The 22733-nt window shown below is 42.1% G+C and overlaps 2 protein-coding genes across 2 annotated transcripts in view; one reads left to right on the forward strand and one right to left on the reverse strand.

Annotated features, from left to right (window-relative positions):
- The window catches only part of rtf1.L (RTF1 homolog, Paf1/RNA polymerase II complex component L homeolog), a 28812-nt gene extending 22826 nt beyond the window's left edge, over positions 1-5986 (forward strand). The window contains exon 18 of the mRNA XM_018231260.2: positions 4543-5986. Coding sequence (XP_018086749.1) covers positions 4543-4649 — 107 coding nt within the window. The 3' untranslated portion in view covers positions 4650-5986. The remainder of the gene's footprint in view (positions 1-4542) is intronic.
- Positions 5987-13103: 7117 nt separating this feature from the next.
- The window catches only part of pacs2.L (phosphofurin acidic cluster sorting protein 2 L homeolog), a gene marked incomplete at its 5' end in the record, with an annotated part of 102219 nt that continues 92589 nt past the window's right edge, over positions 13104-22733 (reverse strand). The window contains 6 exon segments of the mRNA NM_001130942.1: positions 13104-15192; positions 15290-15403; positions 16035-16261; positions 16697-16835; positions 17659-17701; positions 17981-18023. Of these exon segments, the coding sequence (NP_001124414.1) occupies positions 15074-15192; positions 15290-15403; positions 16035-16261; positions 16697-16835; positions 17659-17701; positions 17981-18023 (685 nt within the window). The 3' untranslated portion in view covers positions 13104-15073.

Genomic DNA, 22733 nt, shown 5'->3' on the forward strand with positions numbered 1-22733 from the left:
AGAGGGTGCTGTGTGATATTGCAGTCACTGTTATTCTTTCATATAACCAACAGAGGGCGCACTGTTATTCTTTCATACAACCAACAGAGGGTGCTGTGTGGTATTGCAGTCACTGTTATTCTTTAATATAACCAACAGAGGGCGCTGTGTGATATTGCAGTCACTGTTATTCTTTCATATAACCAACAGAGGGTGCACTGTTAGTCTTTCATATAACCAACAGAGGGCATTGTGGGATATGCAGTCTCTCCCCAAGTGAACTGTTGGTATAGGAATGATTAAAAGTGACTGCAATCTCAGCTACTGCCCGCTGACCCGAGTATAAGCCGAGGTAGACTTTTTCAGCACATTTTGGATGCTGAAAAACTCGGCTTATACTCGAGTATATACGGAAATTAAGTCACAGTGGAAAACCCCGGACCAGAGGGTACGGGTATCCAAGCGCTTCTCTCAGGCATACCCTTTTCCACAACAGTGCATAGACTTATGGTCTTCATCTCCGGCAGTGGATCCACCAGTCTCTAGATTGTCTAAAACTACTACCATACCAGTAGGGGATGCGGCTGCATTTAAAGACCTAATAGATAAGAGACTTGAGAGATTTTGCAAGGCAACTTTCACTGCATCAGGTACAGCCCTTAGGCCTATATTCGCCATATCCTGGGTGGTGAAGGTGATGGAGGTTTGGGTTAAACAGGTAGCGCAGCTTTTGGGGTCCGGGGACCCATCTACCGACCTTTTTCTTTCCCAGATAACGGATGCTACAGCCTACATTTGCGACGCATCTCTGGACGCTGCCAAACTAGTCTCCAAAGTGTCTGCTCAATCCATAGCAGCCAGAAGATTCTTATGGCTCAAAACATGGTCAGCAGACCTAACTTCAAAAAGATCGCTTGTTAGCCTACCTTTCCAGGGAAAACCACTTTTTGGCGCAGAACTGGATAAGATAACCTCTCAGGCTACTGGTGGCAAAAGTACCCTGCTCCCACAGGCCAAGAGCAAGAGACCCCCATTCAAGAGGAGGCCCTTTTTTCGTCAAGGTCAGAGGACGAAAACACAACCTGACAAAACTAACGCACAAGCTCGTACCAGATATACTAACAAACAGGGAATGAGTTGGTTCTCATCCAAGGGAGCTCCTAAGACCTCCCATGACAAGACCACTTAGGCATGAAGGCGTGCCCATCCACGAAGGGATCCCCCTAGGCGGCCGTCTCAGAGCCTTTCGGGTGTGGAAAAGTCAAGTACAGGACAATTGGGTACTACAAGTGATATGTCATGGATGTTTGATGGATGACTTGGCACCTCATCCTCCTCACAGATTTTTCATATCCCATCTCCCCAGACACAGCACCAAAAGAAAAGCGTACCAAAGTATAATAGAAGAACTCGAGTCCTCCGTGGTAATCCAACCAGTTCCAAGGACAGAGAGGGGAAAGGGATACTATTCTAATCTCTTCATGGTTCCCAAAAGAAACTGCTCCTACAGACCAGTACTGGATCTAAAGACTGTAAACGAATTTGTAAAGAGACACCATTTCAAGATGGAATCAATACAGTCAGTATTGGGATCCATGGAACGAAATTAATATATGACTGTGATAGACATAAAGTATGCCTACCTGCATGTCCCAATACACCCCCATCACCACAGGTTTCTGAGATTTTACATGAACGGGAGGCACTGGCAATTAGTAGCTCTTCCATTCAGGCTCTCATCGGCCCTTCGCACATACACCAAAATAATGGCGGCAGCATTAGCAGGACTCAAGGGGCATAACAGTCATACCATAGTTAGACGATCTGTTAGTAAAGGCACCTTCAGTGGCGGTCGCAAACGACCACACTTCCCTAGTACTCCAAACTCTACAGCAGCAGGAAAACATTAACACCCTACTATCTCGGGTCAGCACACTCGGGGTAACCAATGCGTCCCTCTCCGTACTGCAATGCAAACCCTGGGGACAATGGTAGCCTCCTTTCCAGCCATTCCCTATGCACAACTGCACACCAGAACCCTCCAACACCTGATATTACAACACCAGAAAAGGGATCGCATCAACTTGAATCGACATATATAGTGATACCGGAACTGGTCAAACTATCGCTAGACTGGTGGCTCCACCCACAGAGGCTCAAGGCAGGGAAGGCCTTCCTCTGTCACCAATGGACGGTGATCACAACAGATGCCAGTCTGAGGGGATGGGGAGAGGTTCTGGGACAAAGGAAAGTTTAGGGCTGTTGGAACCAAGAGGAGAAATTACTTCCAATCAACCTATTAGAACTCAGAGCAATGTGATACTCGGTAGTAGAATGGACACCACTCCTCCGCGGACAAGCAGTGAGAATACAATAGGACAACGTGACTGCGGTGGCTTATATAAACCACCAAGGTGGGCCCGCAGTCTAGCAGCTCTAAAGTAAGCAGGCCGTATACTAGAATGGGCAGAGAGCAATGTTTCAGCGATATCTGCAGTATACATTGCAGGAGTAGACTACTCGATTGCAGACTACCTAAGCAGGGAAACTGTAGACCAGGGTGAGTGGAGCCTGCACTACGAACTGTTCCAACTGATAGTAGCAAAGTGGGGAGTTCCAGAGGTGGATTTGATGGCATCATGCTACAACCACAAGGTCCTGAAATTCTTGGCTAGAAGTCTAGACCCACTAGCTTACGCAGTAGATGCGTTGGTGATTCCATGGGTATTTACCATGGCTTACGTCTTCCCTCCGCTAGCGTTGCTACCAAAGGTAATCAAAAGGATAAAGAGAGAAAGAACAAAGACAATTCTTGTCGCACCATATTGGCCCAGTAGGTCATGGTTCGCAGAAGTAGCAGACAATGGCGGTGGACAAACCACTCCATCTTCCCCAGAGAGTAGACCAGCTAACTAAGGGACCGATCGTCCATTCGAGTTCACATCGGTGGGGTTTAACAGCGTGGCCCCTAATAATGAGGAAGACAGGAGTGCCAACGGAGGCTATTCCCACTATGTGCCCGAAAGCCAGTTTTGGTGAGAATCTAACAGAGTATGGAAGACAGTTATCACATGGTGTGAAGCACGACACAAAGACCCACAGGAGGCAAGAGAAAATGAGATACTATCCTTTCTACAAGAGGGTCTAGTCAAAGGCTTGGCACTAAGTTCACTAAAGGTGCAGCTGTCGGCACTCTCTATTCTATACCAGAAGAGACTAGCACTACGCAGTAATATTAAAACCTTCCTGCAAGGGGCAACCAGAATAATTCCCCCATACAGATACCCGGTCTCTCCTTGGGACTTAAACCTAGTACTGTCTACAAGAGGAACCATTTGAGCCGTTAGACCACAGATTCCATTGCCTATGCTCACAGGAAAGGTGGCATTCCTCTTAGCTATCACATCTGCCCGCTGAGTGTCAGAGTTGGCAGCACTTTCGTGCAAATTTCCTTTCACCATCATTCATCAAGACAAGGTGGTTCTAAGACCAACACCAAATTTTCTGCCAAAGGTGGTATCAGAATTCCACCTCTATCAAGATATAGTGGTGCCCTCACTTTGCCCTGAACCTAAGGGTACAAAGGAAGATAAGCTAAATAAGCTAGACATAGTTCGAGCAATCAAGACTTACCTAAGGGCTACCAACAAAATACAGAAGACTGATTCTCTATTCATTCTGCAAAGTGGAACAAAGAGAGGAAGTAAGGTTTCTAAGGCTACCATAGCAAGATGGATACGCTCCACTGTTTCCAGGTGTCTGCCGAAGCTAGCTTAGGGAGGAAGGTGTTGCAAACTGTTCTTAAGTGAACACCTAGGGGCGTGTCCCGCCCTCAGAGGTTGCTTTGGGACATCCCCATGGTGCCTGTGTCCCCCAATATAGGCAAGAGAGAGATTTTTGTACTTACCGTTAAATCTTTTTCTCTTTACCTACATTAGGGGACACAGGCATTCCCTCCCTGTTTAATCTTAAGGGCCAAAGGTTGTTGCCCACAAAGTTGTTATTCCTTGTTGGAACTTTCTAGGGGTTGAGAGACTCCTTCTCTGTTTTGGCTTCCATGTTATGTTCCTTCTTCGGTGGAACTGGATCCGATAGGAGGAGAGCAGGGGATGAAGCCCACAGCAGGAGGAGGAGTCAAGTTTAACATGTTGGTGTCCGCTCTCCAGCTGCAGGATCTTCATCCCCATGGTGCCTGTGTCCCCCAATGCAGGTCAAGAGAAAAAGATTTAACGGTAAGTACAAAAATCTCTTGTTTAAAGGGTAAGGCATTTTTAGTAGCTTAAGGCACAACATGTCTCAATGTCCTAAATATATGTATAATGGGTTGAGAGCAGAGGACCTCTTGTGTGTGCTATTGAGAGCTATTGCATTTTGTCAGTAAATGAATGCTGTTGAACTAGCCAGAGCAATGGTGTTGTACTCAAGCCAGCAGTTTAAGTCAAGTTGTGGACTTTCTGATGTAACCACAGAATTTCGCCACTTTGTTTATGTATAGAAATCAAATGATAGCAATTTCCAAAATGAATGGAACCATCTTTGAACAATGTTTTAATTTCCTTGCAGAATCAAAATCTCTTGCCATCTCCTCAAAAGCACCACCAGCAAAGGACGGAGCACCCCGGCGATCTCTGAACCTGGAGGACTATAAAAAAAGGAGAGGACTTATCTGAGTCCAGCCAGCACGCTGCTGACCTTGCATGCCCCATTTTGTAACCCTTCCCTATTGTTTTTACCATCATTTGTCTGGAGCAGTAGCACCGCTGGGAACTGACTCTACACAACCAGTCGATATTGACTGACTTCATATGACCCCTTACTTTGCCCGCTGCTCTGTGGCTCCCACTTATTGCGGATCTTGGATCATTCAGTATCCTTACCGTTGCCCATTTATCTCCGTATGTATTGCGTTTCCACGAGCAAGGTTTTCCATGGCTTAGCCTTCAAAAGTAAATGTGATCCCTGCAGTAAACAAGCACTACATATCCTCTGGTTTCCTCTCATCACCTCCAGGTTCCTGACTTTGAAGCAACTACCTGGCAGTTCTCCTTTTCCAAGAAAGGGCACTCGAGGAATATGCAACAAGTTTTTGTGGTGGGCAGACATCAGATATTTATTTTTTATTTTTTTTTTTACTATTGGCAGCCATAGTTTCTGTCCTGATGTGCTTTTGATGACTTTTTTTTTTTTATGTTCTTTGCTGTGTTTCTGGAGCAGCAGCAGCAGATCTGGTAATAGACTCAGACTTGTATCATAAACTTATGGACTTTATGGGACTGTTCACTTGGCCACTCTATCACATCCTTTTGTGGATCTGTGATTTTTTTTTGTTTTAGGGTTTCTCTTTGGTTGTCTATATTCCCGAACCTTTATGCCATTTTTTTTTTGTTTTCCGGCAAGCCTGCTGTTCTGTTGCTCAGTATTACCATGGAGATTGGAGCTCTACAGTAAACACAGCAAGCACTGCATAAGCACTCTGGTTTCTTCTCTTTACCCTGACGTTCAGTAAGGATTAAAGGCCCCTCCAGCTCAGCTGAATCATATGACGTTGAAGAGACTGCCTCCATTTTCCTTCTGGTTTTTACAAGGATGCGACGTCCTCTTCACGGTATGTTTATGGTGGGCAGGTTTCAGGAATATTTTAATGATTCTTTTTAGCTGCCGTACAGTTTGTCTGTCCTGGCTGTTTGGAATACTTTTTAAAGCTGTAAATGAGAACATGAAACTGTAAAGAAGAAACAAATTAAATATGGTTCTTCTTATGAAAACGGGAGTTAATGAGCATTTACTCCACAACAGAAATATGAGCCACAAGTTGACAAAGGAGGTAAATCAAAGTGTTAAAATGAGAGAGAATGAGATAACATTTGTGGTCATAACTTAAATATCTTATTGTCTGCTGTGGAATGATTGCTAAACAGTATATGCAAATGAATGAACAGTGGCTCGTGCTTTAATAATGCACAGTGTAGAGCTTGAAAGCATACAGGTAATAAAGAGTGTTACTCCATCTTAGTCCTTCTGTCCTCCATGCTGCTGCTATTCTATCTTTTTATCACGTTTCCATTCATTCAGCTTGTAGCAAACATGGTATTTAAGTCACTGCAGTGTATGTGAGGAATATATTCCTCTACCATTCTGGGAATAGCCAGTGGTGACATGCAGGCAGTGCTCCAGTGTTTGCTGTAAGCCGAAACTTCAGATCAAAGTGATGAATCCACCGCACTCCTGCAATTCACTTCTACTGCACTGGTGGTGCTGGCCCTCCGTTGACCCGGCTAGTTCCCTTAGCAACAGCAAAAAATGGTTACGAATCCGTACACACACATTATCTGCAGTCGGGCAGCTTAACCCCTTTTATTATATTAGCAACAGTATCAACGTTTCGGTGGGTACACCTTCATCAGGATACAGACTCACAATCACCTTTATACCCAAAGCCCCACCTTCTTCACCCATAATTCTAACACATCAAATGCAACTTTTAACCAAGTATTGGTTTCCAAAAAGTCCACAAACTGTAGTATATAGTCCGATTATGGTAATAGAACGTCCTTTCCATAATTTATTAAACGTCCCAAATAAGTCCATGGATCTCATTCTCATAGTTATATTTTTTTAAAAAAATAAAAAAACGAAACATTTTTTAAATATCATTTCCGATTGCTTCCCATTCTTTTTAGTGGACGCTTTGATGAGCTGGGAAGGATATTTTGACCAGCATCAAATCCCCAAATATGGCCTAGGGCTAAAGGACAACTGATTTGTTTTTGTTTCTGTGATTACAATTTGCACTAAACCAGTTGCACTAAATTGTATAGTACAGACACGTGCAACCGGTGGCAATCTAGATGTTCCCAAGTGTATACCATTGACATTTGAAATTTATGGGTTTATTTACTAAACTTGATTTTTTTTTTTTTCTGGTCTAGGTTTTTTTTGAGCAAAAATCGAATTTTTAGAGGGGGGGGGAAACAATTTTTTATAGATTTATTATACCTTGACACTGCAAAAAGTCCAAATCTGAAAATCCACAATCTCACACCTGTCGCGGTCATATATAAGTCAATGTGAGATATCTGTTTACAATTTGAAGATATCTGGATCTGTGGTGGGTTTTCGATAATCGGAAAAATACGGGGTTTTTGATAAAACAAAAAAATTGTTAGATTCGGGTGTTGAATCCGAAAAAAAATTGTACAATTCAGGTTTTTCACTTGATTTTAACGAGTCTTTACCCGACCCGACTTTTTCAAGTTATTTTATGATAAAAAAAAAACCATAATCTATGTTGTGCATGTTCTGGTTTGGCCTCAAAATCGGGATTACTATGTGCAAATGTGAGGCTGATTGAGTTCTAGTAACACCATACCTGGACAACTTCTGAAAGCCAGAATGAAACTGCACACCCGGTCAATAGTTCTCATTCAAGAGCTCAGCTGAACTATCCGATGCCATCATTCTATTGCTGGGTCTAGCATTCTCTAGCTTGAAAGGCAGATTCATTTGGTTATGCCGCCTCACAATCCAACTATTCCATGAAAGGACTGATTGGTTCCTCATTGAGGGCTGTACTTACTCATATGCACCTCTGACCCTTCTAGCCCAACATACTCTGTACCACGTGTAAAGAAGTGCCTGTAACTGCCCATCTTAAATTGCTTCTGCTAGTTTTAGTTCACATTTACCTTCTCTATGTGATAAACAGTTCGCTACCTAGCAAATATCTACACCATGCCCAACCTTCCAGGGGCAGAGAGGAGACCAAACAACTAAGATGCCACCTTGTTTTTCTGTTGAGACTCCCAAATTGCCTTGGTTGGGCCCCTGTATTTCCTAGCTATGTCCCCATCCTCTCTTGGACCCAGTGTCCCTAGCCAATCCTGTGGTTTGCAGTGAGCTGAATTCCTTTATTGAAGGACAATCCTTTAGGCCAGTGCTGTCCAACTTCTATGGTACTGTGGGCCGGAATTTCTCTAATCAACATGGTGGAGGGCCGATAATGGAAGCCGATGTTAGCCACTCCCTGTGTTTAGACCACACCCATATTATTTAATAATTTGTTTCAGTAATCATGGTCACCCAGTTGGGTGGAATCCATCGCCTTCACGTTCTTCCTCTTACCGGCAAGTAATAGCTCCTTCTGTGCGGTGCGACATGCATACACACGTCAATGACGTCACTGATGTGTTGGGTGTCAGAGAGAGGCAGAGAGCTGGCGGCCTGATTGGTGTGGCTCTCACTGCTCTCAGACTTGCACAGTTGCACTGAACTGAAGACTTTCTTTCTATTACTGTATAAGTGTGAAGCTTCCTGCTGGCGCAGCCAGGTACAGATTTAGGGGCCATATGTTTGCTGTTGCTGCTGGGCGCTGGCACAGGTACATAAATACTTGGGGGCAATATGATGTGATCAGATTTATTTTTGGCTGCTGCCGGCACAAGTAAAGATTGGGGGCAATATGATGGCTGCTGGAGGGCTGTATGATGGATGGCTACTGGTACAGGTACAGGGGGCAGTAATATAAATGAAAAAAATGTTGTACACTTTCTTGCTTTCTTTATTTAAAAACCATCATGGTAAGGAGGGAAATGGTAATGCAGGACAGGGGGGCACTGATTGAAGCTCTTGCCTGTGGTGCTGAACTACCTTGTGCCTGCCCTGGCAAGTATGCCACTCATATGTGAAAGTTGTCATATTTAGACATACCCATAAATCCAAATGCCTCCTCTTCCCCTGTGTATAATACAGTACCCCAGTATATGATTAAACACCTTAGGGGCCACTAACAATAATTTTCAAATGCTAACAAACCCCCAGAACAAATACCAAAGTATGACACACACAGGGAGCATAGGGAAGGCAGAACAGAGCAGGAGACAGGAATCAGGACCACTCTAATATGTACTACATACAGTAACACAGTGCTGGTGCGCCATTAGCATTTTGTATAAAGTGTGAACAGGTGAACAATGTGGGCAGTTTCAGTCTGGGTCTCAGGTAGAACAGTACAGGACTTTAGGGGAGTGAACAATAGAGGTGTCACAAGCGTGAACAATACAGGGTATTAGTGTGAATTTGTGGTTTAAACAATGCAGGGGCCAGTTAATCTCTGTAGTGATACCTTTTAAATTTTACATATGGTAAACAGACACAGCAGGCAGACTTTGATTGGGAGGGCCACATGAGGGGGGGTCGTGGGCCACCAGTTGGACAGCCCTGCTTTAGGCAATAGTTCCCCCCCCCTTTGTTTAGCCTTTGATTCAACCTGAGTCTTGAAGACTCAAACAGCTTTGTGAGGGCCTGCAGGAGTACATCCAAAGAGACTGCTGTTCCAACATTCTGTTTTGACTTTTTTTTCCTCAGAACCTCCAGAGGTTTGTGAAAACCAAATAAAATATTTCAAATCAGAACCTCCAGAGGGACAGTCCTCCCCACTATGCTTAGTGTCTGTATTAGAACTGGCCAAAGACTGGTGTCTGACTTGAAAGACCGAATTCCCGTGGTTTATGCACAAATGTCAGGGTCAGTTTAAGATTCCTTGCCTTGCTCCAGCCTGACAGAGCTAAAAGCTGAGCTTTCAAGGTACTCGAGCCAATTTATTGTGGCATATTTAGCCCTAAATCAGGCTATTGAGAAAGGAGTTGCCAAACCCATATTCATTTGTAGAACTTGAATGGTGACTTTGAGGCCCTGCAGCCTCTTGAGCCCAGAGTACTTATGTCACGTGTATTTTAGAATTCTTATATGTCTATGAAGATTCTCATTTATCCAGGTCATGATATACAGTATATAGTAGAATTAAGTCAAATGCAACTAACTGGACATTTAGAGGGTTATTTATTAAACCTCTCATTTTTCTGGTCAGGTTTTTTGGGGCAAAACTTGAATTTTCAAGTGATTCGTGGAAAAAAGCCTGAAAAATTTGAGCGATTCAGCTTTTCACTCGATTTTATCAAGTTTTTTTCACAATCCAATTAGTGTTTTTTTTGTTTGTTTGTTTTTTAAATAAATAAGCTAAAATCAGACATGGGAGTTTGGTAAAGCTTGTTTTATTAATATGAGATAAATTCAGATTTTAGTAAATAACCCCCTTAAGAGTTTTTTGTTTCTTTAAAATGCCGGGGAATTCCCTATCACCAGTTGAACTGAAGAAGCAACTCAGATGAGTGGTGGAACGGTTTCAAGGAAAAAATCTCTACATTTCCAGTGGCCTTGACTTAATTCTACTAGAAACGGTAAATTCTTTCATGTTTGTACATGGCTGCCATGTCTATTTCCTAATCTTCAGTTAGTGGAAATAGAGCTTCATGCTTTGTCTCCTTAAGGGCAGAGACACACGCGAAGATTTAGTCGACCGGTGACTAATCTCCCCGAAAAGCCTTCCTGCCGGATAGAATCAAAATCACCAGTGGGATGGCACTCCGAGTTCTTCGTTTTCCAAAGTTTCCTCATGAGGCAATGTCGGAAAACGAATCGCTCCAAGAACCATCCCGCTGGCGAATTTACATTCTAGCAGGCGGGAAAACAGTTTGGAGAGATTAGTCGCCCGAAGCGATTTGGCGCTGGGTGACTAATCTCCCAAAAATAGCAGCATGTCTCTGCCCTAAGATTTACATGGGCAGGATGAAGGATTTTATTTTTTCTTATGCAAAATAAAGTGAGCAGATTGGACATCATGGCAAATGTAAGACTATGTATCTTTAATAGTTCCACCTCCCCTGGTGGTTTGCTTTCTTATTTTGGTTACTGATGTACACCGTATTATTGATGGATGGCTTGGAAAAGGCCGGATGGAACTATTACTTTGTGTGGTTTTCCTTTCTTAAATATACCGTCCAATTCTAGTGGGGCATCATGACTGGCTGCCAGAATAGATGGTAAGGAAAAGTCACTGGATGAAGACAAAGTTTTTGGCACGAGTCTTCTTCTGAGGTGGTTCTTGTGCCATCATCGATGGTAATGTAGAAATTAAATTAAAGCGCAAACCTTACATGTGTCCCAGTTATATATCCATTAATAGAGAACAGATCTAAAGATTACTCCATCAATTGTGTCACCTTGTCAAACACAAAGCAGGAATAATGAGTATTGTTACAGTAAGAATGCAGGAGGGGAGGTACAATAAAATATTGTTTTAAATGAGATGTATTTGTCAGGCTTGGCCTTAGAGTGACCCACTCGTTACAACTGGAGGCCATTATCAGTTCTCTAAACCACGAAGCAGAGACTAAGTCTGTCCCCTTTAAAGCAAGTTTAAAAATAAAAAAGTAGAGTCACAAGCCGTCACTAAACAAAGTGCCACTTTTTTTTATTCACTAAAGAAAGGTTTCTTCACGCAAACGGAACATGTTTAATGGGGTCAGTCGCTGGGGTGAGACCTGCTACATTACATGTCATTATCTCTGACTCTTGGGTTAGTCTTCTCAAGACTCTGCTCAGAAAGACGGCCTCCATTCAGTTCAAACAACACCCCACTGTTATACTTTAAAACTGTAGGATGAAGCCAGATGCATCTTGTATCTATTTTAGGTTTCCTGATTCTAATGGCTGCAAGTGGTTGTCCTGTAAGGGGAAGAGTGATCAGGTTGCCGGTATTATAATCATGTATATCATATGGAATACACAACAGTATAATAGATATGATATACAACCACTTGTAGCCATTTGAATCAGGAAACTTAAATCGAGGGATCTGGCTTCATCCTTCTCCATGTAAAGGAATTCTACACTTTGCACTGAAATGCACCAAGCTCTATCGTCGTATCTCTAAATTGCACCATCAAGAACCAACACAGAGGGGTCTTTAACATGTGAAGATGTAGTTGAGCTACTCAAACTATTCCTGCTTTCTTGGACAGCTACAAATTTGCCAGGAAAATGGGAGCTGGTAAACCCTTAAGTAAAACTAGCCATCCATGGGCAGATTTTGTGTGTCTGATCGTCTTAATGAACAATTCCTCTATCAATGGTTAATGATACGGGAGACTGTTGTTGGATCTTTGTTGTGTTGGTTGTAGGGATGCACCGAATGCAGGATTCAGTCTTTTTCAGCAGGATTGGGATTTCCCCGAATCCTTCTGCCCGAACCAGCCGCCCGGAGAGGGAAACTGCATATGCAAATTAGGATTTGGTTCAGTATTCGGCCGAATCCAATAGAAGATTCGGTGCATCCCTAGTTGGCTGCAATATCAAATACATTAACCATCTGTCGCTGTTTTGCATTTCTAATTCTTCAAAATCGAGGCACACGCTGTAAACATTGGTTCAACATTGATCATCTGATCGCCCCATCCACGACCTGACAGACTCTTGGAACAATGTGGTCAGAACCAGTGTATATTTTCCAGTCGCTTGCACCCCGTCGATGTAATGATAAATAGACTTATTTTTTTTTGATTGTCCTTAAATCGGATGTTTAACACAACACAATCTGCCCCATGTATGGCCGCTATAAGGTACCATTTCCCCTTGTGGGTGCCAGAATTCTCCCTTATAATTGTTTATTTTTTAAACACTTACAGAAAGCATAAGGTAATAATGTCCGTTCCTTTGAGATGTTGATGCGCTAAACAGTTTGCATTTATTACATATTACAATGATCTTCAAGCCGATACATTTGCTTTTCAAATCTTTCATGAAGGGTCGTTCATGTGAAATGATCTCAGGTCTCTCTGAGAGTGAAGGGGTTACATACATCCTTCCCCCAATCAGGGGTGAGAGAATAAAGTGCCCTCTGGGTTTTAACAGGGGAGAGAAACTAAAGACTTAATCGATTTCTAATTGGCTTTTTTGAAACCACTGAACGGGAATCCAGACAAAGTGGACGTGGAAGAGAAGTTCTGGGAGTTTTGGAGCAAGAACCCACATGTGTGTAATGTGTTTCCTCTCCGGTGCCATTAGAATGACTATTTTTTAAGCTTTTGTTGCAAACAAGGTGTTCCGTTTCCATCGGACTCTAGGCTCGGAGAATTCACTTGGTAAAACTCGGAGCAGAAAGTTGTCCATCCCTGCTCTATGGCTTCCCAAACATTGAAACGCAAATCCCCAACATTTATGTCCCATGGAATCCCAGAATGCACTGCAGAATCTGGAGAATAAAAATGTAAAGCCACAGGCAACTATTGTTTGTAGTTTTTTAATGAAAGTGTCGCATTTATGAAAGGAAAATCAGAACAACAAAGTATTTAACCCCTTCACAGTCAGATAGGCTTGCACTGCAGCCACATCACAGCTAATAGGTCACTCGTTCCTGCCCTGCTGGCCAATCTGTCTATTGAAACTGTGGATACAGAACTGCTGGCGAAGCCTTAAACATGCCTTGAGCCGTTGAAGGTTACTCCAAACATTGCACTGCAACGCACCAAAGTACCATCCAATGTACCATCCAATGTTGAAACCGTGAACCTTCCATATTCCCAATAAACGCTGAAGCATCGGCATTGCACTCTAGGGCAGAGTATCGCTAGCTGAATATTGTGCTATATTTAGAGTTAGGTCAAGTGATGCAAGAAACCAAAGCAAGTTTTGCGTAGGGAAACTACAGATGACAGTTTGATTTACAGCCTGTAAACTATAGAGTTCCTGTTTTGCTCTTCAAACATGGCCGTGCCCCATTGTGCCAGTGGAAAAACTTCAGGATCACTCTGTGACCCAAGTATGTGCTGGTGCTAGTCATTGGACTGTCAGGAAAACCAAGTTTAAGCACAATAGAGCTATGTATTTAGATACATCTCGCAAAGTACAGAGACGAGTCACCTCGGCCAAGGCATCAACAAGCCAAGCTGGAGGCTTTATTTGATTTGGTAAACGTCAACACAGATGGAGCCTTACCCTGTTTCTAGACCATGAGTTTTACCCTGTCTGTACCATAGGATGCAAACAAAACTGCATATTAAGATATAACCACCAGGGCAAGAAATTATGCAAAGCGTGACACTTTACAACCAGGCAAAATATAGGGGGTGGGGTCATTGTCAATTTTGCATCACTCTGTGAAAGAACTGGCCAAAATCTCTGCCAATGTGATAAAAAAGCTCCTGCACAGAACATCCACCCCGGAGCGGATAACCAAGTACTGCATCTTCCCTAAGTTGGTCCACCACACCACTGGAGTTCTGTAGACCTATGGCTGGGTTCTGCAGACCAACTGCAGGGATAGATTTAAATTATCTCACTGGAGGCAGCAGCAAATCAGGAAGAAGATGCAGGAAGGAGGCTGTAAACTTCAAGCCCCCAAACTGACCATGACACCTTCTAAAACTGCCAGATTACAACAGTCCTAGTAAAAGTAGTCTTTAATTCCAGGGGTAGCCATTAATAATGATAGTATCCATTTACACAGACAAGTTCCCTTTTACTGTAACGAGCATGAAGCTCCTCCCCTAAAAGTCCCCTATAAACAGAGGGGAGTAATATAAACAGCTTTTATGGATTTGCCGGTCATTTTATGATCAGTGAGTAGGGCAGAAACCTATCTACAAAGCCAAAGAAACTTACCAAGCCACTAGTAGTTCTATAGGAAGCCGCTAGTGTTCTATGAAATGAGGCTACATCCCTTGACAATCAACGTAACAGACAAACCAAGAATAACGGCGATGGCAAGAAAGTCCGAGCAAAGTGCAAACACCATTCACTGTAAGTGGCAGTTAGTTCTCTCTGCCTCCATCAGGCCCGTCCAATAGAGCAAAACACCAATCCAAATGGGTATTCACCCCACAACATGTAACACATTATTAAGCAGTGCAGTTATTCACCCAATCATTAGAGTACCAAACTTACTGTCGTTTGTTAACAGTTGTACTTAAGACTTATTGTTTTCATTTTTATTGTTTTGGTTTTTTTTTTTCCTTTTTTTAAACTTTTATCCTCCCTTGGTAGTAAAATTAAAAATTAATATAAAAAGGTAACTTCAAGCATAGCTTTAAATAATCTGCACAATAATAAAAACAATAGTAAAAAAAAAAAAAAGGTGAAAGGAAGTCGTAGCTGGATGGTTTTAATTTGGAGTAGTTGGCACTCGTTAGTGTATGTTATCCATACATCCAGCCTGCGGGGGGGGAGTGTTGGGTCGGAGGGATCCGTCCCGGTAAAAAGGCTAGAAGTTGGCTTTAGAGTGTCCGAATATACAGATGGGAAAGTGCTTGACATGAGAGGACCACTGTGCCGCCAACTGGAAAAATTTGACATCGTTCCATTCCACTCCATCGATCAGCACTGGAAAGGGAAACATGGGCAGAATGGTGGGATTAGAATACCAGGGTGGGATTAGAATATCATTCAGCAAAGCAAATGGCAGTTTAGGTTCAGCTACCTCTGAGCATGTTCTGTTGGTGTTTTGCAGTGCAAATGAGTCTACTGATGCCTTCGAAACATTGGCTCTTAGATTCCACTTCTTTATCCTTTGTCTTCTTCGGCAAAAACATGACTGGGGAAAAACAAAATCACACTTTTAATGATTGTGCAAGAAGGAAAATAAGCGATGGCTGCTCCTGGTTGAATCAGTGGGACGGCTTATTTGAGGAGCTCAAACTATCGGATTTTGGCGATGCTTGCCAAATAGACAACATATGAGGCCAAAATGATGGTGACCTAACTGGTATCTGGTTAGGGCTCATTCAGATACTGATCAGGAATGGGGAGCACCAGATGTCCTGACATCCAGCAGGTCTCCACATGCCCCTTTATATGATCTGCTCAATGACCTGGGGCTCAAGGTCAGGTTGGTTGGCCTCTTTAATGCAAGAAGATGTTGAAAAATGGCGTCTCATCTCCTGGGCATTCATAGATATGGTAAGGTGTCTATGTATTAAATGGGAAGGAAGTAGTAAACCAAGTGACTACGAGGAGAAACTGACAAAAGCAGAGAAGGATATGATCATATTTCATACATCTAAATGTAGATGGGGCAAGTACCAAGGTGACCTATTACAGTAAGCCATTTTACCAACGTATCCGTGCAAGTCTGTTGTGGCAATTCTGGAGAATCACAGCGGTAACAGCGCAGAGTAATACATACAAAGGGGGAAAGGGTGATGGGGATAATGTTCTTCATTTACCTTTTTTGTTTTTTTCCTTCATGACAACGGTCATGGACATAATGGGAGCAGTGGGGACGTCAGTGTTGCTGGGAAGCCGGCTGACCTGCAGCGAGCGAAAAGTGCATTTCAAAGTGTTCTTGGTGGAGATGGAGTCCTTTTTCTCCAAGTCTTTCTTCTTTTCGGCGAAAGGTGCTGCAATCCAGTAATCCAGTTGGAGCCCCATGAGTTCCCCTCCTGGGCTTTGGCTGCCAGACAGAATAAAGAGATGCACTGAAAATGTCACACCACGTTCTTAGCACAATGGAGTGTATGGGGTTTGTGGGGTGCAAGGCCTAGTGGTAGGCTTCCACAGACAGACTTCCATCTTGGGCAATCTCATAAATGGGCTTTTGCTATTGTTTCACTCCCGTTTAGATTCACTCTACAGTGCTGGGACCTCCATTCTCTTGTTTCTATGACACTAAGCTCTTAATCTTTATTATAACTGTACTTTGTATTTATCATTGTACTTATTTGTATTTATTATTGTAATGACCCCCTGTTAGTTCTATTAGTTTATTGTTCTGATGTACGGTGCTGCGTACTCAATATATCTACATTAGTTGGCAACGGATTGTGAGCTCCAGTGGTTTAGTCTAGTCAGAGGCACATGGCATGATACTGGAATAAAACTGCGTTACCTGGGCGAAGAGGAGAAGCCAGACGTAACAGATGGAGATGAAGGGGGAGTGGGAGACGCTTCTTTCAGAGCAGGAGACACGGAGGGTGGAGTGGATGAAAGTACAGTGGAGCCTGATGGAGCAGCATCATCTGAATCCCCTGCAAGCAATGTAAATGGACATCCATTAGCCATTATTTAAAAGTAGTCTCTACATGATCATTTTTCAGAACTATTGGCTGTCGAGTACGACACCTGACGTTCTTATACAGATAAGTAAAGATGGGGAGGGGGTCCTTCATAAATTGAATGTGGCATAATATGTGTCTGAGAATACAGGTACATCAGGTCTTGGTGTTGTGTTGCTTGTGTTTCTGGGGCCATCTGATGGCTTTAGGCTCAGCAGAGCTTTGGAGACATAACCTGATTATATACAAAAGGACGTTATTAATAAGATGCATTTCTTCTGGGGTATATATGAAATTATTGGTCTCATAATGACTGCCAAGGAGGTATTACAGAACATTATACACATATTTCCTCCCGCATATAGGGCGCTAGTCTAGAGATCAATATACGGACACAATCCTTGTATTTTTATAGTCTATCTCTGGATTAGCACCCTATATGCGGGAGGAAATATGTTCATAATGATTGTACTGACGTGAAGTAGCCAGTAACCAGTCGGGTGAGCTCTGATGCATCTTTTCTATTTATTACAGAACAGCCTTGGGTAAATTGAATCTTTCACATTATCATCCAGGTAGTTGCCCCAATACTATGTAAATAATGGACGACGATAAAGCATTTGTAAGTCACTTTCAGTTTAGACATGACCCACCTTTTTGGTTCTTCAGGGAAAGAGAGGAGTATTTTCATTAGGTTACACCCCCTTGTAAAATCAACCCCTCACCCTCAGAGGTAGCAATTAGTGTGAGGGCTAATCATGATTATTAGAAGTTGATATTTTTGGCAGGAACTTACCTGAGGTCGCTGAGGACTGCTCAACGATGCCAACTTTCACCACCTATTGAGAAACAAAGTGTTAGAGCTGGGGACACCAAAGAGAGTAGGAGACGTATAATGAGAAATGAAAGTGATACATGGGCTCATGGATATACAAACTGGTGCCCAATCCCAACACAAGAAGAATTCAATCCATGCCACTGACAAGTTGCCTTTTCAAAATACCAGCTGGTGGATCCACCTTGACCTCGAACCAAACACTCAACGCGGTCACTCTGCTCATGCTTCAGTGATAATGTTATTTAGCAATGTCTCCACCACGTCCTTAATTCATACGTACCCCAACAAAAGGTATGAACTTCTGTGAGGTGTCTTCATCGGGGCTAAAGGCAAACATGAGAAAAAGAGGCTCAGAATGGCAAACAGCTACAGTATACAGCCAGATTAGACCTGATTCCACACCATTTGTGTCACCACAAAATCCAGCATGCAGCAGTCAGCAAGCACATCATTCATTTAGTTCCTGGCAAGGACTTGTTTAGCAGTCGTTGGAAGGATGATATATTAGTTATAAGTTCTAACTCTGGAGAAGGAACTATCTTATCCTTTACTGACCCACCAACCATGATAGGGTTCTGCCATAGCTGTGCTGATCACATGGAGCAATATTTTCTTTCTGCAAAGTTCATACAGCTTTAATGGAGGAGATAAGTATATATAAATAATAAAATGTAAGGAATCACTATATGGTCTTTCCTGCTATATCATTGCCCCCCATACATGGGTACCACTGGGTGGTAGAGGCCATATGAGAGGGAGATATCTGAGCAGTAGATGTGTATCATTTTACCTCTAGGACTCTTAAGCCATTAAAAAACCTGCTAATCTGACTACTGTTAATTATGCATTACCTCCCGTCGTTGTCAACAGAAACCCCAAGATGATCACCAGATAAAACGCTGATGCATACTCTTGGGTTCTAATAATTTGATAACTGTCTGTGGTTCAGCTGCAACTTAATGGACTCAATGGTTTTACAGTGAATTTTCCATTTTAAGTGACTTCTTGTATCTGTGAAGCTGTGAACTAAGGCTACAACCTACACATTCCAGAAGAATCAGGCAGCACCTTCAGGTTCCAGCAGAGGTAACCCAGTCCTTTGGTAGCACCTACATATCCTTCAAAGAGGTAAAGAAATAGAAAAGCAGAATCTAGTGTTGCCAATAAAGAAAATAAACTAGTGTTTGCACCTATAGATACAGTACTGCCAACTAAGGGTCATAGCGAGATAATTTGGAGGTAGTATCGCCATAGCTAGAGAATTCTGGAGAAGTACCACAAATTAGGGGTCGTAGCTAGAGAATTCTGAGGAATTATTCCAACAAAGTATTGTAGCTAGAGATTTTTGAGTAAGTATCTCCAGCTGAGGGTCGTAGCTAGAGAATTCTGAGGAAATACCACCAACTAGGGGTCGTAGCTAGAGAATTATGCAAAACTACCACAAATTAGGGGTAGTAGCTAGAGAATTCTGAGGAAGTACCACAAATTAGGGGTTGTAGCTTGAAATTTCTGAGGAAGTATGCCAACAAAGGGTCGTAGCTAGAAAATTCTGTGTAAGTTCCACCAACTAGGTGTCCTCGCTAGAGCATTCTGAGGAAGGAACTGAGGTCTAAACCTATATCACACATCCTATATCACACAACGCTGTATTTCTGTCCAATCAAACTGCACCAATGTAAGAATGACAAAAATCTAAAACATGATTATGAGCAGAGCAGACTGTTCCATAAGGCTACAGAGATTTAATAAAGCTTGAAGGGGAAGATAACCTTCAAATGAGCTGCCTCCTGCTCCAATGGAAATCACTCATGCATTTGCATCAGACAGTTCTGTGATTGGCTTCCTAATTCAAAGAAGGAAGAAGGGCCGTATACTGAAGGGACTGATAAGGAAGTGACTGATTTGTGCAGCTTCTATCTTAGAAAGGACACTGGACTCTACAGTCTTTTTAGAGATTTTTAAAATGAACCTTACACCCCATAATGGGGGCAACACATGGAGCGACAGGCCAGTTTTCGCCTGGTAGAAATAAGAGGGAGGAGCAAATATGTGGCGTGCCATTGGCCTTACAGCTAAATCAGCCACGGGCCTTCCAAGCAGTAATGTAGTAAATGAGCCATTCGGATAAAGTGTAACGAAGGAAAGTTAATGTCAAGGTGAACTTCCCCTTAAAAGCTTTATAAATCCTGTTTTCATTAGACCAGGCAGAATAGAGGCTGATATTGGATATACAAACTGTTCTATGTCGCTTCTGTGATACAGGATTATACATAGGAAACGGAACATCAATCCAGACAGGACAGACAAGGCATTAAATCGGAATGCGGCCATTATCCACAGATGAGGCATGCTGGGAATTTTTTGTTTTGTTTTTGCCACAGCAAATGCAGGAGGAAGAAAGCAACGTGCGGCATTAGCATATTAGGATTTCCAAAATTATTAATCAGCCAACGAGGTATCACATGGCAGTCACGTGTTACAGGTTTCTTTCACCCAAGATTAAAGGATATGTAAACCTTAAAAATAAGTGAATGTAAAATTAATGAGAGTGATATTCTAAGCACTTTTGCAATGTTCATTCATTTTTTAAATTTTTTTTAATTCCAAGATATTAAAGATTTCATGTACTGTTAAGATCAATGAATTTTGTTACAACAGCGCTACCTGCTGGTCATTTTCTGACCATTCTGACCACCAAGTAGTCAAGGAAGTTGTCAGGAGAAAGAAAGAGGCTGCTCTGATCTTCTTTTGGTTAGATTCGAGAAGGGTTTCTAATTGTTTTCCTAAGCAGAAGAACATCAGAGCAGCCTCTTTCTTTCTCCTGACAACTTCCTTGACTACTTGGTGGTCAGAATGGTCAGAAAATGACCAGCAGGTGGCACTACTATAACAAAATTCATTAATGTTAACAGTACAGGTATGGGACCTGTTATCCAGATTGCTCGGGACCTGGGGTTTTCCAGATAACGGATCTTTCCGTAATTTGGGTCTTCATGCCTTAAATCTACTAGAAATTCATGTAAACATTAATTAAACCCAATAGGCTGGTTTGGCTTCCAATAAGGATTAATTATATCTTAGTTGGGATCAAGTACAAGCTACTGTTTTATTATTACAGAGAAAAGGGAAATCATTTTTAAACATTTGGATTATTTGGATAAAATGGGAGATATTCATTCCGTAATTCGGAGCTTTCTGGATATCGGGTTTCCGGATAAGGGATCCTATACCGGTACATGAATTATTCTTTTTTTTTTTATAATCTCTTTTATTTTTCAAAATTAGATACATTGACAGAGATGAATTCTTCTAATATCTTGGAATCAAAAAAAATAATGAATATACATTGCAAAAGTGCTTAGAATAGCCCCCTTGTCAATTTTACATTCGCTTATTTTTAAGGTTTGCTTATCCTTTAAAAAATAGATTAAAAATAATCAACACAAACTTGGATTATTGAGGCAAAACCAGATTACATAAAAAAAAAAAAAAATAGTTGCATCCAGAAAAACAAAGCTGGTTCCTTGATCAACTCCCCCCTTCCCAGGAAACAGACCTTTAACAAAGCAAATTGCAGGATGCCAAGAATCTACCTGCCTCCCCCCGAATATATTTATTCCCTCCCCCCGTCTTATTACTTTCACGGAAGTTCCGACTTCCAAAACGGTGATGTTAGCAGTGTGTGCCCGTTCTGTACAAATACGAAGAGCAAATGGATCTTCTATAAATGAAGCCAACACCTACCAAGTACAAGGAGGTAACATGGCAGGGTCCCGGCAGTCTAATATTTAGGTATGAGGCGGCCATATTAGGGCAAAGGCTTTGTGAGAGTAGATGAACATCCGGAATTTGCATTTGTTTGTCAGGCAAATAAAAACAAAGAAGTCAGCCAATAGAGTTGGTAATAAGAGAGAAGGGTTACCCAGAGAGGACATGATACCTTAAGGTAAAATCAAAATGAAAGCTCTTTTTCCTTTACAGGAAGCAACCACAAAAGAGAAACAAAAGTAGGAAAAATGTTATTTCATATTATTGCTGGAAAGCTCCCCAAAAGAGTTAGTGACGCTAAACACCCTTCCATTACATGAGCAAGGCTTGGAAAAGGGACAAAGACATGGTGACTGGGAAGCGCAATGTGCAGGCTGAATCCTTATAGAAGGACAATGTTGTAATGAGACAGAGAGAAGAAACCACAATATTGTGCCTTTGCAGTCTTCTCCCTACAAGGTACACGTATGGGACCTGTTATCTACAATGCTCGGGACCTGGGGGTTGCCGGATAAAGGATCTTTCTGTAATTTGGATCTCATTGCCTTGAGACTACTAGAAAAAACATTAAAGGAAAACTATACCCCTCAAACAATGTAGGTCTCTATAAAAAGATATTGCATCAAACAGCTCATATGTAAAACCCTGCTTCACGTATATAAACCGTTTTCTTAATAATATACTTTTCTAGTAGTGTGTGCCATTGGGTAATCCGAAGTATTTTAAAAAATAAGGGCCGCCCCCTGGGATCGTACGATTCACAGTGCACACAAACATACCAAACAAATTATCCTTGTTAAGTCACATGAGCCAATTAACAGACAAATGGGGGAATGTAATAAAAGTCGGTAACGGGAAAAAATATTTGCAATGCGAAAAGTTATGCCTCTGTGCGAACAAATTTGCCTTCGTGCGAATTTAATATAGCTATGCTAACCCGGAAACTGTTCAACGACCACTTCCGACAGTGGAAGGTTTGTGAATGTTATAGTTAGCGCCAGTGCGCAGTGAATGTAATAAAACTTCTTACTGAAAAAGTTATGTTTGCTCTAATCGATTACGACACCTTCAAGCACTTCTTAAAAGTGGGCGATGCACAATTAAAAATCGCAATGTAATAACAGTTTAAGGAAGAGTATTACATTGTGAAATTAGACTTTTTTTATTCTTATTTGTGCCAATGGTTTTGCGACATTTATTACATTCCCCTAAAAGTTCTGTCTTTTGCTTCCTCACTTCTTCCTGTTACAGTTAGAGCTGCAGTA

This window comes from Xenopus laevis, chromosome 8L (assembly GCF_017654675.1).
Source record: "Xenopus laevis strain J_2021 chromosome 8L, Xenopus_laevis_v10.1, whole genome shotgun sequence".
Classification (NCBI taxonomy): domain Eukaryota; kingdom Metazoa; phylum Chordata; class Amphibia; order Anura; family Pipidae; genus Xenopus; species Xenopus laevis.